We start from the raw sequence: 14,695 nt of genomic DNA on the forward strand, positions 1-14,695 counted from the left end.
GGGTATTCATCCTTTCTGATAGAGGCATAATACTCCATAGTGTATATGGGCCACATCTTCCTTATCCATTCGTCCGTTGAAGGGCATCTTGGTTCTTTCCACAGTTTAGCGACCGTGGCCATTGCTGTTATAAACATTGGGGTAAAGATGGCCCTTCTTTTCACTACATCTGTATCTTTGGGGTAAATACCCAGTAGTGCAATTGCAGGGTCATGGGGAAGCTGTAGTTTTAATTTCTTAAGGAATCTCCACACTGTTCTCCAATGTGGCTGCACCAACTTGCATTCCCACCAACAGTGTAAAATGGTTCCCCTTTCTCCACATCATCTCCAACACACGTTGTTTACTGGCTTGCTATTTTGGCCATTCTAACAGGTGCAAGGTGATATCTCAATGTGGTTTTAATTTGAATCTCCCTCATGGCTAGTGATGATGAACATTTTTTCATGTGTCTGATAGCCATTTGTATGTCTTCATTGGAGAAGTGTCTGTTCATACCTTCTGCCCATTTTTTTGATATGATTATCTGTTTTGTGTGTGTTGAGTTTGAGGAGTTCTGTATAGATCCTGGATATCAATATTTTGTCTGTACTGTCATTTGCAAACATCTTCTCCCATTCCGTGGGTTGCCTCTTTGTTTTGTTGACTGTTACCTTTGCTGTGTAGAAGCTTTTGATCTTGATGAAGTCCCAAAAGTTCATTTTCGCTTTTGTTTCCTTTGCCTTTGGAGACATATCTTGAAAGAAGTTGCTGTGGCTGATATCGAAGAGGTTACTGCCTATGTTCTCCTCTAGGATTCTGATGGATTCCTGTCTCACGTTGAGGTCTTTTATCCATTTTGAGTTTGTCTTTGTGTATGGTGTAAGAGAATGGTAGAGTTTCATTCTTCTACATATAGCTATCCAGTTTTCCCAGCACCATTTATTGAAGAGACTGTCTTTTTTCCACTGTATATTTTTTCCTGTTTTGTCGAAGATTATTTGCCCGTAGAGTTGAGGGTCCATATCTAGGCTCTCCACTCTGTTCCACTGGTCTATGTGTCTGTTTTTATGCCAGTACCATGCTGTCTTGGTGATCACACCTTTGTAGTAAAGCTTGAAATCAGGTAACGTGATGCCACCAGTTTTATTTTTGTTTTTCAACATTTCCTTAGCAATTCGGGCTTTCTTCTGATTCCATACAAATTTTAGGATTATTTGCTCCAGCTCTTTGAAAAATACCAGTGGAATTTTGATCGGAATGGCATTAAAAGTATAGATTGCTCTAGGCAGTATAGACATTTTAACAATGTTTATTCTTCCGATCCAAGAGCATGGAATGGTCTTCCATCTTTTTGTGTCTTCTTCAATTCCTTTCATGAGTGTTCTGTAGTTCCTCGAGTACAGATCCTTTACCTCTTTGGTTAGGTTCATCCCCAGATATCTTATGACACACCCCAATTTCATGGACATAAATATGTGAAAAATCTTTTAAACATATTACAGTCAACAAAATGTAATATTTCCAAAATCTGCATGCAGGGAATCGCTATCATATAACTTTCATTAAATATTTATTTATTTATTTAATTGAGAGAGTGCACACTCAGTCAGGAGGGGAAGAGAGAAACAGAGTGATTCTCAAGCAAGAATGACTCACCTGGAATGCAGAACCAGACACAGGACTCAATCCCAGGACCCTGAGATCATGACCTGACTTGAAATCAGAGTTGAACACTCAACTGACTGAGCCACCCAGGCACCCAGAGAAGCACTGTTTGAAAGCACACTCTTGTAACTCCTAGGATGGGTGGCCAGAGGGTAGAATAAGAGGCATCCAAGAAAGCTTAGAAACCTCTGCTCTCTGTAGCATCCCTGTCTTCTATGTCTAAATAACCATAGTTAGTTTCATGGTTATAAAAGTCATGAGTCTTATACTCATGCCCAACCTGAATTATCATTTCTTATTTATTCGAATCCCCCAGGTATGATCTTACCATGCCTTTTCTCAGAAAGAGGCTGAAGAGTTCGACGTTCAGGTACAGTGCATGGCAGGAAGTCTAGGAGCAGCAGAGGTGATGACAAAGATGGCTCGATCCCCTAGCACTGCTTTAGATGTCCTTCCCATGTCTTACTCCTCATCCTTCCAGTAGATGTGTTAGGCTCCATTGAAATCTGCTGTTCTGATGGCCTGTTTCCAGATGCTGCCCTCTTTTTCCCTTGTTTGGTTAACTGAAACCTGTTGATCCTGTGTCCTCTCCCACTGTGTAGGGGACACTGGCTATGCCCACCTGAAACCTGCCCTAGTGAGCACTGTCATTTGGCTTTGTCACTGCACCCCCTTCGCTCTTGAAGAGGGCAGGCGATCACATTTCCTAAGTGGAATTCCCGGATTATATCTGGATGCTGCCAGCATGCTTTGTCAGTTTGGCAGACGCTCCACTGGGGACTCCTAATGAGGAAGTTAACAGGAAATCAAGATTTTGAAAGACTGATACACTTTTATTTGGTTTCTTTATGAAGAAGGCCCCTTAGGGACGCCTGGGTGGCTCAGTGGGCTAAGCCTCTGCCTTCAGCTCAGGTCACGATCTCAGGGTTCTGGGATCGAGTCCCACATCTGGCTCTCTGCTCGGCAGGGAGCCTGCTTCCTCCTCTCTCTCTCTCTGCTTGCCTCTCTGCCTACTTGTGATCTCTCTCTGTCAAATAAATAAAATCTTTTTAAAAAAAAAAAAAAAGAAGAAGTCCACTTGGGTATTTTTAAAAAGTAAGTAATTGTCCTGTCACAGTAATAATAATGATGATAATGAATCTTTAGTTAGTATCTAAGGTGCAAAGTCGAAGCTAACTGCCCTCCTGACTGTGAGCTACCTTGAAGGTCGAGTGTATCACATCATCCCTTTGCCAGCCCCGCTTCTCCATAAGGGAGAGCATGATTATTGACACATTAGCTTCCCAGGGTTTACAGCCTGCTTAGCGCAGCAGGGGGTCAGGAAATCCCCAGCCAAGAGGCAGGACCTGCATAGACAGTGCTGCCTGGGCTGTGGCCAGCCTAGGACACAGGCAGCCGAATGAGGAGTAGACCAGTGGAACTTCCCACGTGAGAGGCAGTGACATTTGGAGTTCTCTCAAGAATTTCACAGTATTAGGACAGTTCTTTTGCTCACATGTCCTAGGAGTCTGTGCTGAGTCACGGTCAAGTGCTGTTCTGCTCTTGGGAGAGAGTGAGCCCAGGAGGCTTAGATGCACTGGTACTTCCTTTCCCCAAGTGCTGCAGGAACAGACTTAGCGAGTAGCCATGACACATCCATGGGGTCAAACCCAAGTAAAGGGGATTGCCACTTGGGCACCCTGTCAGATTCCTGCCCCCCAAGGCATGGCCCACCCTGGGGCACCAGGTGGTACTGTTTTCCCAAGTGTTCAGATAATTCCTTCAAGGCTATAGCTTGCCTTCATCTGGTCCTGACTGAATTTCTTGAGCTTTCCTCCCTGTCAAGGATTAGAGAAGCCTGTTCTTCCTAATGAGAAGGGATTTGGGCTTTTCTTTGTAATCCCTTCACAATAACCTCAGAGACATAGAGTAGGAAGTTGAATTTTGACGTGGCTGTTTTGTGCAGCGTCCGAATTGGTATTTGAGGGTGACTTTCACATCTGGACAGCTGTGGGGAGCTCACCTTCAGCAGACGAGAGGCTGTGTGGGGCTCAGTCGGGAGGCAGATGGGTCAGGGTAGGCATCCCACCTGCGGTGTCTAGGAGGGCCTGGGGTCTGGGGCTGCCCCCACCAGAACAGTCGTCGCCGTGCCGCCCTGTCCCCATGCAGCTTCCGGGAGCCCAGCAGGCCGAGGCCTTCGTGAGGGCCTTCCTGAAGCGCAGCACGCCCCACATGAGCCAGCAAGCCCGCGAGGACCAGCTGCAACGCAAGGCTGTGGTCCTGGAGTACGCCACTCGCCGGAAGCGCAAGAAGAGAAAGAAATCCAAGGGCCTCTCTGCCAGGCAGAGGAGGAAGCCGCACCTCTTCGACATTAAGCCAGAGCAGCAGAGGTATGCCAGGGCTTTCCTGCCTTTCTCCCTGAGGCAGCTTCCTCCTCCTGGAGTGGGTGGGGCTTTGGGAGACCCAGTTCCCCTGAAGCTAAGGGCGCTTCTCCCACTGCCGCCACAAGGGGGCAGCCTCCCTTTCCCAACTCAGGCTGGGTTTGCACTTGGCTTTCACAGCAAGGCACAGCCAGGCTCTTGCTGTTTGTCTGGCTTCTGTCCTAGCCTTAGTAATGAGACCCGCACCGGAAGTGAATCTGTTACCCATGGCAACAGGTTGTTTGTCTTTCGGCTTTCCCAGAGAGACAGGAACTGATGGATCTTGGTATATACTCTTTACAGCTTTTACAGGCACTAGACAGAATCATCCCCTGGGTTTATTGCCAAAGAATGTGCTGCCCGCATGTTTCAGAAGTTGCACGTCTGCAGCCCTCCCTTTGGGGCAGAACCCAAGGCTTACGATGACTGTGAATGCAGCCTTCGGAGCCAGCTGGCTGCAGAAGTTCATAGACCTGTGTGCCCCTTCAGAGCTCTCGCTCATGGTCAGCACGGAGGCCTTCTGCTTACCTTCTAGGCAGCCGCACATGATTCAGGCCAAGCTGTTGAAGGCAGATCTTCATGGGGCTCTCGTTTCAGGTACCTCGCCTACGAGCCCACAGAGCAGCGTGGCTCTGTGACACAGGGCTAGACACACTCTTGTCACGTGGACGTTTCCACATCACCAGCGTTGAGGCTGGGAGAGGACTAGCGACCCGAGCCAGTTCTGGCCACTTTTTGGATACACTCTAAATGGTTTGTGTGTCTTTCCACACAGGGACCCCTGCTGCTCTCCCAGGGGGCACAGCAGCTGCTGGCACATGTCCCCAGCCCTAAGAGGAGAGTCCCTTTCATCCATTTCCCCACAGTTTTCAGTCTCAGCTATGGACTCCCAGCTCCCAGTGTCATCTCCAGGGCAGACCTTCCCGAGCATCGTCATTCATCCAGCCACCCCGCACACAGCTGCCCCCCTGTCCAGCAGGCATCACAACCTGTCCATACCCAGAACAACTCCGGCCTCCTCACATCAGTCCCTGCCGTGGTGTTCCCAGCTCTGTTCACGGTACCAGTGTTTACCCTGGTTGTTTAGGCCCAAAACCTGGGCGGTAACACCTTTCTTCTTCCCTGCTCCCTCAGCACCATTCATCAGCATGTCCTACCACCCAAATCCAAGCCACCGCCATCGCCCCTGGATTCCGGTAGAAGCTGCCTCGCCCTCTCCCTGCTGACACACTTCTTCTCTCCAACCAGGCAGCCCGAGGGAAGGTTTAAGGCCAAAACTCAGGCCATGTTTGTCTTCTGCTTCCTTACTGCGGTCTAAAAGGCCCCTCTGGCTCTCCCGAGCACCAAGTCTAACCACACTGGCCTGCTTTCTGGTTCTCACACACCAAGCTTGGCCCCACCTCAGGCCTTTGCCGTAGTTCCTTCCCTCTGCCCAGAGTTCTGTGTGTCACAGACTGACTGCTTCTCAGTATTCAGGTCCCTACTCACACGTCACTTCCCCAGAGGGCCTACCATGACTAACAGTGAAACTTCTCCCCATGACCTTGTGTATTTTCTTCATAACAGTTACCACGATCAGAAAATGCAGTCGTCTGATGTGGCACACATTCCCTTCTACCATTAGAACATCAGCTCCTTGAGAGCAGAACCGAGAACAGTCTTGTTCACTCTCGCGCCCGGCACTGACCTCGGATGGTGCCAGGCACGTGGCAGGTGCTCAGTGACTTGTCTACAGGCTTCATGGGACATGGGTCAGGAGAGCCAAGGGGCCAACTGCCTGTGGTGGCAGTTCGCCTCAGTCACTGCTTCACCGCTTGTAACAAGATCCCATTCTGGCCAGAGTTTGGTGGGTCGTGGGAAGGATGTGATGCGCTGGTGTTCCTTCAGATCCCATCACTGAGACTTGACCCCATCTCAGCAACCTGTGGATCTTGGTGGTGCTGGACACACACGTGACCTCTGGGCTCCAGAGTCCTTCCCAAGACCCCCGTGGCTGCAGGCCCTCCAAAGGACATCTTGTCAGAACAGCCCAGAGGCTACAGAGCCACAGGCAAGGGATTGGGACCCCGGACTCTCATCCAGCTTGGTCCCTGTCCAGCTGAGGAGTCCCCCACTCCCCACTGCCCTCACCTAGCTGGTTGTGGCTGTCCAGTGCCGCTGAGGCTGAGGCCTTGAATGCCCTTTTCCTTTGCAGTCACAAAGTCCAAATGCTCGTCCTATGTGGGTGTTACAGGAATCCTCCTACAGGAAACAAAGCACGTTTTCAAAATCCTCACCAAAGAAGACCGCCTGAAAGGTAGGGAACTGTCTCAGGGTGTGTGGCCTGTGGCCTCCCCGGCTTCATCGGCCCTTTCCTCGTGGCTTCAGGGGGTCCATTTGTCCTCTCAGGTCAGCACAGATTGCAGATCCCTGCTGGCCCTGCATCCCATGCCTGCCGAGAGCGCCCCTGCCCTCACGGCTCTCCCCAGGGCATCTGGAGCCCAGCCAGGAGTCACAGCCAGATAGGACTGGAGACAGGGCTGCTGGGCTGCACTTCCAGATATGAGGGTCCGTTTCCATGACTGAGACCCTCCCCTGCCCCAACCTGCTGCCCTGCCCCAAGGAGTGGAGCTAAGCAGACCCTGAGGGGAGCCAGCTTAGTGCTTGTCCCTGGGGTTCCAGGATCTGGCCCTTTCCGGTAACCCTTTGGGTTCCAGGAAAGCAGGTGCAGCCTCCCCCGCTGGGTGTGCAGAGCTCCTTGTTCTGGTAGAGAAGAGCATAAGCCCCTGCGCTGTCGACGTTTCCACACCCCTTACCAGCAGATCTGAGATTGCAAAACCACAGCTGCTTCCTTCTGTTTTCTTATATGTTCTTGTCTCATTTTAAACCTCAGAAAGTGGTGTCTGGGTGACCTCACTCACGGCATAAAGCCATGAGTCAGTCTGAAAACTACACGGGGAGACCCGTTTCTTGCACTTTTTCTGGGAGTTTGATTTACAGCATTTGACCCTAAAAATTAGTGTTGAGTTATATTCAAATCTGAATACATTGGTCTTAGGGCAGAAAAACGCCCTGTCATCCTGTGCTGCTGAGCTTTGTGGACTCTCCGTTCCTTACTAGCTTACTTCTAATGCAGACATTTTAGGAAGGTCTTGTGCTTCATTGTGAGCTTAACCGTCAAGATTTTTTTTTTGCCTTGTCCTTTTTCTCCTGTATTTTTTTTTTCCAGTTATCCCCAAGCTGAACTGTGTATTCGCAGTGGAAATCAATGGCTTCATTTCCTACATTTATGGAAGCAAATTCCAGCTTCGGTCAAGTGAACGATTTAACAAGAAATTCAAAGCAAAGGGAACAGCTGACCTGTAGCTCTCTGCTGTGGAGACGGCTGTTTGGGACCCCAAGGACTGGGGACACCCGCATGCCCACCTTTCAGCGGAGACACGGCTGGGCTGGTTCTGCTTCTACATCACCCCCAGCCCGTTAACACCGGAGTTAAGAACAGTTCATCATCCGGGAAGAAAGGTGCCTTATTGAGCAAAGTCAGGGAATGGAGGGCTGTCTGTTTCTAGGTGACGACGGGTGTGCATTGCTCCCATGAGAGAAAACCCTGGCAGGATCGGCACAGGTTGACCTGACTGGTGGCATTATTAGGTTTTTATTTCTCTTTTATCCTTTTCTCTGTTTCCTGAGTGTTCTGTGATGAATCCATTGTTTATGTAATAATAAAATACATGTGTCAACAATAAGAGGGTCCTGGTGAAGGACCAAGCCCATGGCCCAGCCTGGCTGGAAGGGAGGTGGGCTGGAGGCTGTCCCTGGCAGCGGCCCCACTTCTGCAGTGTAGACAGAAGCTGCCCTCAGGTGCCTGCTTCCCGAGGGCAGGGGCTTGGAGCATCTGACATGTGGAACTCTTGGACCTAACTGCTGTTTCCAGAAAGCTGGAGAGTGAGCGGTGAAGTCGCAGAGGGCCTTTGGGCTCATGGCTCTGGGAAGTAGTACAGGACCGGGGCCAGGATGCAGGATTCCAGGTAAGCTGGTGCTTGCAGTGGTCGTTCAGTACAGGGAGCTCCGACCTGCAGGGCCTTCTCGTCGCTGTGGCTCTTAGGCTCCAGGATGGGCTGAAGGGGAACAAGACCACAGCTCTTCCCAAGCTCTCATGTCCTAGGAGAGTCCGCAACAGGGTTCTCGCTGCATGCTGTCGCCAGAAGCCTTGTCTCTTCGGTCTGACTCAGCCTGTGTGGCGTGTGCCTACCAGGCATTAGGTAAGGCGCTCGCAGGCAGGCCCGAGTGGGGACAGGGCATGGGCGGGCCAGCTTCCACTGTGTGGTGGTCGGGAAGCCACATGGCTCAGAAATACTGATGGACTGTTCCTTTGAGAAGTCAGCGTTTGCCGACCAACCAGGTGAGGGCAGAAACGTTGCTGGAAACAAACCGGCAGCAAGTCCATGAGCTTTTTCTTTTGCTGCAGGAGAAGCAGTGGATCCAGACACTTGGCTTTGTCCGTATGTCCAGCTGGGCCCCTGCACTGGAGGAGAAAGGCCGTGGGGAGGGAATGTAAACTCCGACTCTGATGGGAGAGCAGGAAGCCCTCACTCAGTGCCTCTGCACCTCCCAGAGGCTTGGGGTGTTCATCCGTGTGGGGTCCGTGGCTCGTCAGGATGGTCCAGGGTCAGCTCAGATGCTCTCCCACTGCCGCCATCACTACCTGTGCTGCAGGTCTCAGGTCCCAGCCCCGCTGGGGACAGGGCAGCTGGCTGGCCAGAGAGCCCTGTGCTCTGACATCCTGGGTTTGCCACATCGGGCTCAGACTCAGGGCTCGCTACCCAGGGCCTCACCACCTGAGAGGGCTGAGCTGGGATTTGACCCCAAAGTCTGGCTGCAGAGCCATGCTTTTGACCATGGGGATGAGAGGACCCTGGTCTCAGTGTGTAACATGGTCCCCTCATCACCTGGGCTCCCACTGAGGAAGTCGCTGCCTTCCCCGTGAAGTGGCTTGTTCTTCCGCCCATCCAAGTGTGCCACACCGGGCACAGCCTGGTGCTATGGTTCCCTAATCCAGCTGCTACTGCCCACCCCCCTGTAGGGAAATGGCGGCCAATGTGTAAATATACAACCGCTTCCAGAATCGTTGGTGCCACTTGGCTTGTGAAATGTTTTTCATGGCTCAGACTCAAGTTTCTCTGTGAATGGCTGTTTCATTAGTAGCCTTCTCTCCCCACTTCCCCGAGGACACTTGACAAGAACACTCACCTGCCATGAAGCTGCCACTGTGCCCGCCTGTTTCCAGGATGCCCTGTTGTCCCCACAGCCCACCTGGGGTCACTGGGTCCTATGCCCTGAGGACTGTGCCCCTGAGGGCCCAGGCCAGGCAGAACACTAGCTCTCGGTGAGTGTCCTGATGAGGCCACACCAGCTGCTCCCCAAAACCAGGCTGAGGCCTCCGGCGGTGGACCAGGGCTGGCCACGTCCCCACAGCTGTGGCACAGGGCCGGTTGTGGAGGGTGCTGTGGTCGCCAGCACAGGGCCGGTTGTGGAGTCCAGGCTCCTTCCTCCACTGCCCCAGTAGAGCTGTGGCCTTGGAGGTGTAGGCCTGTGGGAGACAGCTACGTCAGCCTCACTTGTTGGTCTCACGCCCTGGAGGAACCAGAGAGTCCCACGGAGCAGCAGAGTGGTGACCCCCTGGGGATGGGACTCAGGAGCCACAAGGCCAGGACACATCAGCCCAGGCACCCACTGTTCTCCAAAAAGTGAGTGGGCCCGTGGGCCCTTTACGTTCCCCAATACCAACTCCATGTGGGGGACCAGGCCTTCCTGCAGGGACAGAGGACAGGCTGGAGCCCCTCCAGGGGAAGAAAAGGACGAAGCACCTGGAGGGGGAAGCAAGGGCGGCACGGGTCATGGCCCCTGCGTTAGCTGGCTCCGCCCTAACCAAACTGCAGACGGGCAGTGTAAACAGAACATCCTTCCCCAGCGCTGCAGAGGCTGCAAGTCCGAGTGTAAGGTGCCCTCCTGGTTGGGGTCTGGTGAGAGCCTTCTCCTTGGCCCCTTCTTGCTGTGTCCTTGTGTGGCCTTCCTCAGTGCACACCTGCCGGGAAAGAGAGCCATCTGGTGTCTCTCCCTCCTCTTATTGGGACACCAGTCCTGTAGGCTAGGGTTCCACTTTAGGACTTCATTTCACCGTAATTGCCTCCTTAAAGGCTCTATTTCTCAGTGCAGTCACACGGGGGATGAGGGCTTTGACAGGAATTTGTGGGGACATGATTCAGTCCAGAACAGCTGTGGAGCTGCCCACCCAGAACAGGAGCCCCTAGCAGAGCCCCTCAAAAAGGTTCCAGTACCCAGCCTGGATCCCGTCCTCAGACACTGGCCTGGCTGGCCCACAGCCCTGCCTAGGTTGCTGGCGCCACTAGCCAGTTCAGCTGGTCCAGCTGCTGGGCCCTGAGCTCTCCTCAACACTGGGTTCCATGACTGGCTCAGACAGGAGCTTAGGTCCAACGGCCTCTCCACAGCCGGCTTCCCTCTCACTTCTGCAAACCACTGAGCTCCTCTGTCACCCTCCCATCAGGCACAGGGACAGTGGTGGGGGAGGAAATGCATGCACAGGGGGCAGGGTGGACAGGGAGGCTACCTGGAGGAGGGGGCTCGATCCAGGCTGCCGTGGGATGTGAAGAGGGACACTGAGGCTCAGGACCAGGCTGGCAGAGCAGTCGTGGAGGCCCGAGGACATCCTCTGCCCATGAGACTCAGGGCCAGCAGGAAGGAAGGTGGGAGCGGGTGGCAGAGCTCTGCCTACCGATCCCAAACCCATAGGAGGTGCTTCAGGTCCTGCCTGGTTCCGTGGGAGGGGAGAGGTGCTAGAGAAGTTGTAAGCCCCATTCGCCCAGTCCTGACATGCTTGGGGGCCTCCATGTCACCAGCTGGCAAGTGGGGCCATGAGACCAGATGAGGGTTTCCTGAAGGGGGATCCTGGGACTTCCAGCACCTGCAGTAGCGTCACCAGGACACCCGTTTGAAGCAGCCAGCTCCTGGGCTGCCGTCAGACTCCAGGGGTGCCCCAGATGGCTTCGTGGGTCTCTCAGACCCCAGCGGGCTCCTCAGGTCACTGAAGTGTGAGGATCGTGGATCCCAGATGGTGGTGCAAGTGTCTTCCAGCTCTGACACCTGGACTGTGATTTAAGATTTGGGACTCTCAGGATGGGGTTTTCCGGATGCTGGAAAAGATTGTCAGTGACGGATCTCTCAGGTTCTGAAGAATAAACGTGAACATTCCCCCCAAAAGCCATAAATTATGGTAAAAAGCTGTCTTTCTGGACAATGGCTTTCGTTTTAATTTAGTTCGCATTTCTTTTCTATAATGTCTAATTAAGACATCTGTAAATGTTATAATATTAATTTGATGGGGGGTTCTAATAGAACTATATTGGAATTGCCCATTTAATTAACCTCGTGGGCCTTTAATGGATGTCTTAAATAGACATCATTAACAAGAGTGCTAGGCAAATTAAAATTAGAGTCAATAACATTCTTGGTAATTTTTCCTGAGCTGTGAAGGACAAGTGTTGCTAAGTAGACAGACGCAAAGACGGGCTGCACAGAGGAGTGTGGGGGATGGTGTCCCCAGCAGGGCTCCAGCATGGACGAGGCCCCAGGTCGGGCTCAGCCATTCTGTGTCCTGGCCTCCCCTTCATGCACCTCCCACACACGATGCTTGCTGGCCTGTCCGTCAGATCGAGCTCTGATGAGGAGAAGGTAGCGAGGGAGGAAGAGGGACCTAAATCCCGGGCCTCTGCATGGCTCGCATTGAGATGGAACAGATGTGAGACAGGACAGACGAGGATGGGGCAGGATGGGCTGGGCTAGGGGGTGGAGTGCGGTAAGAGGGGAGGAAGTGGGGAGCACACCTATTTTCCCCCATCACTCCGTGGTGCAGTCTCCCTCGGGTGAACTACACTTCCAAAGCCAGGGCTCGGTTCCCCATCTGCACATCACAGGTGGCCTCTCAGGGCCGCTGACAGTTAACCACTGCCTCCCTCCTGAGGCTCTTGTGTCCCCACACTCCCTGACAGTCCCCCACTTCCTGGCCACTCCCTCTCTGTCCTTTCACGGATCCTCCTCCTCCTCCAAGCTTCTAAATGTTGGAATGCCCTGAACTCCGACCTTGGACTCCTCACCTTTCCCCTCAGCTGGTCCCACCCACAACCCCCAACACACCTGACTCAGAAGATCCTGTTGGCAGCCCTGCTTCTCCCCAACCCCACCGCTGAATCTGGAACTTTATCGTCGGCCTCCCCTAATTCCAGTGGGAGCTCCTTTGAGCTCACAGTGGCTCTGTTTTGATGGCTGATGTGTCCCCAGTGATCTAGAAGCACTCGCTGACCTGGAATGGGTGCTCAGTGAACATTCGCCGGGGGAATGAAAACCACGGCTGGTTGACCAAACCCCTGGGAGTGTGATGGGCTCCTGACCTGAAGAGGCTGGGCAAGAATCAAGGACTCTCCCCGACAAGGGTGCTCCCCTTCTACCCCCATCTCGGTGAACGGCCTCTGTCTCTCCATTTAGGTCAGAAACGCAGGAGGCCTCCTACCCCCTGCCTGGTGCTGGCGCCTGCCCCCATCTGATCTCTCATGAAGTGCTGATGGCTCTCCCCCGTCTTCCCGGTGCCTGCTCTCACCCACCCTCCCCTCAGGGCCTCCCTGCCTCCACATGTGGTACCACCACAGCTCAGGTGACTGTTGTGAAGCAGGACTCAGATCATGTCACTCTTCTGCTCAAAACCTACAAGTGACTTCCCAGTACACTAAGAATTAAACCCGGTGTCTGACCAGGGTCAGCAAGGGCCCCCCAGGACCTAAGCCCAGCCTGCCTCTCCCAGCTCCCCAGTGTCCTGTCCCCGTGCCTTCACCACAGCTCTGTCCCACTCAGACCACTCGCACCTTCCCAGGACCTGTGAGCACAAGGCAGCCCCCTCCTCTGCACTCAGCTCTCCACCGCTGGCCGGCCTCCCTCAGCGGTCCCCCAGCGGTCCCTTAGCATGTGACCTCATTTCACACTGGACACAGCGCTTGTCAATAACCTTCCCTGCTGGGTCATTGTCGTTTTCTTCCAGCAGAACGTACGCATCATGAACTCCAAGACTTGGCCTGGCTCGTCCACCCCTGCAACCATTGTACCTCAGCGCCCTCCAGAGCACTGCCCTCCACGTAATAAGTGCTCCGTTAAATACTTGTAGTCTGACAGCGAGCCGAGGGTGTGGCCCTAATGGTGGCTAAGGGTGGCCACACCCAGCCGCAGTGACCTCCATCTGGCCCCGACAGACGCCTCCTCCGACTGCGGCTTTCCACAGCAGAGCAGCACCGCGTCCTGTGACCCCCAGGCCACCCCAGCCTTTCAGGCAGGCAGGCGCCCCAGACAGCAGCAGTGCCTGGACACCGTGGGGGTCCTTCCTGCGTCCCTGCCAGGTGAGAGCTTACACACTGCGGGCAGCTGTGACCTGCAGCAGGCATGGCAAACCCCCTCTGTCATCTCCAGTTTCACCCACAGGACCAAGGGTGCAGGGGGAGGCAGGCGGGGCTGGTGCTGGGTAACCCAGCCTGGTGACCCTGAGCTCAATCAGGAGCCTGGCACTCAGGAAACCTGAGTTCAAGGTCAAATTAGTCTTGACTTTAATTTTCAACCACAAGGGACATGGCTGAGTGTGGTGTTTATGGTAGATTCATTGAATCTGCAGGAATTAAACTGCAGCCCCTGTCAGGAGGGAGGGAGGGAGCTGCGGGTGCCTGCCCCTCTGTTCCAGGGACATCTGCCTTGTGGTGGCTGAGAGGGAAAAGCACCCCTAGTTGCTCTTTGTCTCCCCGGAAGGGGTGTGAGCGGAACGCGGTTCCTAGTTACACCGCCGCTAACCTGTGGTGTGCTGGCCCGTGGCTGGGGGCTGGGAGCACGAGCACCTCACTGGCGGATAGCTCCGTCAGGCTGTAGTTTAGCGTTCGTGACCTTGCTGTGTGTGTTACACTTGGATTAAAACTGTGCTTGTCAATGACCCGCTGAGTCCTCGGTGTGGCTGCTTCCTCACATCCGAAAGGGAAGCGTATCCCTGTCCTGGTGTTTTGCTCCCGATGGCCGTGCCTGTTACCCTCACGGCTCTTGCCCGAGAATCAGGGGTTTCTAGCAGGGAAACCCAAAGTGCTCACGGGGGCGTTATGCCCTGAAATTCACCCTCATAACATCTCCCACCTCTCTCCCCTGGACCTCCAGGGACTATGACGTCAGCAATCCCATCACAAAGGAGTGGTTGCCTTTGTGAGCTGGGCTGGGGAGGGACGCAGTGCCCATGGCAGGGGGACCTGGCGGGTCTGGAGGTAGAGTAGGCTTCCCTTGGGAAGTGACTTTAAGATGAGGCCAGAGAGCTGAGTGGGCTTCAGGCAGGAAGGGACCCCCTGCAGAGGAACCTGAAGTGGGAAGTAGGGCCTAGAGGGGACAGCAGGGACTGCAGCTAATGCCTGGAACACTGGGCAGGGTGACAGAAGCCAGGGCAGAGAGGGGCCAGAGTGAGGGCTGGAGACCAGTAAGGAGGCTGAGGGTTGTGAGGGCCATCTGTGGCCTGACCCACTGTGTCGGCTTCAGGGATACACAGAAACAGGTTTGAAGGGTGCACATACCTCCCCACGAATAAG

At 53.7% G+C, this 14,695-nt stretch overlaps 1 protein-coding gene across 1 annotated transcript; it reads left to right on the forward strand.

The window, feature by feature from the left end:
- Window positions 1-1,975: 1,975 nt before the first annotated feature.
- Window positions 1,976-7,391, forward strand: LOC111139385 (ribonuclease P protein subunit p29-like; the record flags this gene model as incomplete). The annotated part of the gene is made up of 5 exons (XM_022491632.1): window positions 1,976-2,017; window positions 3,796-4,049; window positions 4,498-4,643; window positions 6,241-6,342; window positions 7,255-7,391. Coding segments are annotated over 5 exons (681 nt in total), but the record flags the coding sequence as incomplete, so codon positions are not given.
- Window positions 7,392-14,695: the final 7,304 nt, after the last annotated feature.

Source organism: Enhydra lutris, unplaced genomic scaffold (genome assembly GCF_002288905.1).
Source record: "Enhydra lutris kenyoni isolate GAN:26980312 unplaced genomic scaffold, ASM228890v2 scaffoldscaffold104, whole genome shotgun sequence".
In the NCBI taxonomy this organism is placed as follows: Eukaryota; Metazoa; Chordata; class Mammalia; order Carnivora; family Mustelidae; genus Enhydra; species Enhydra lutris.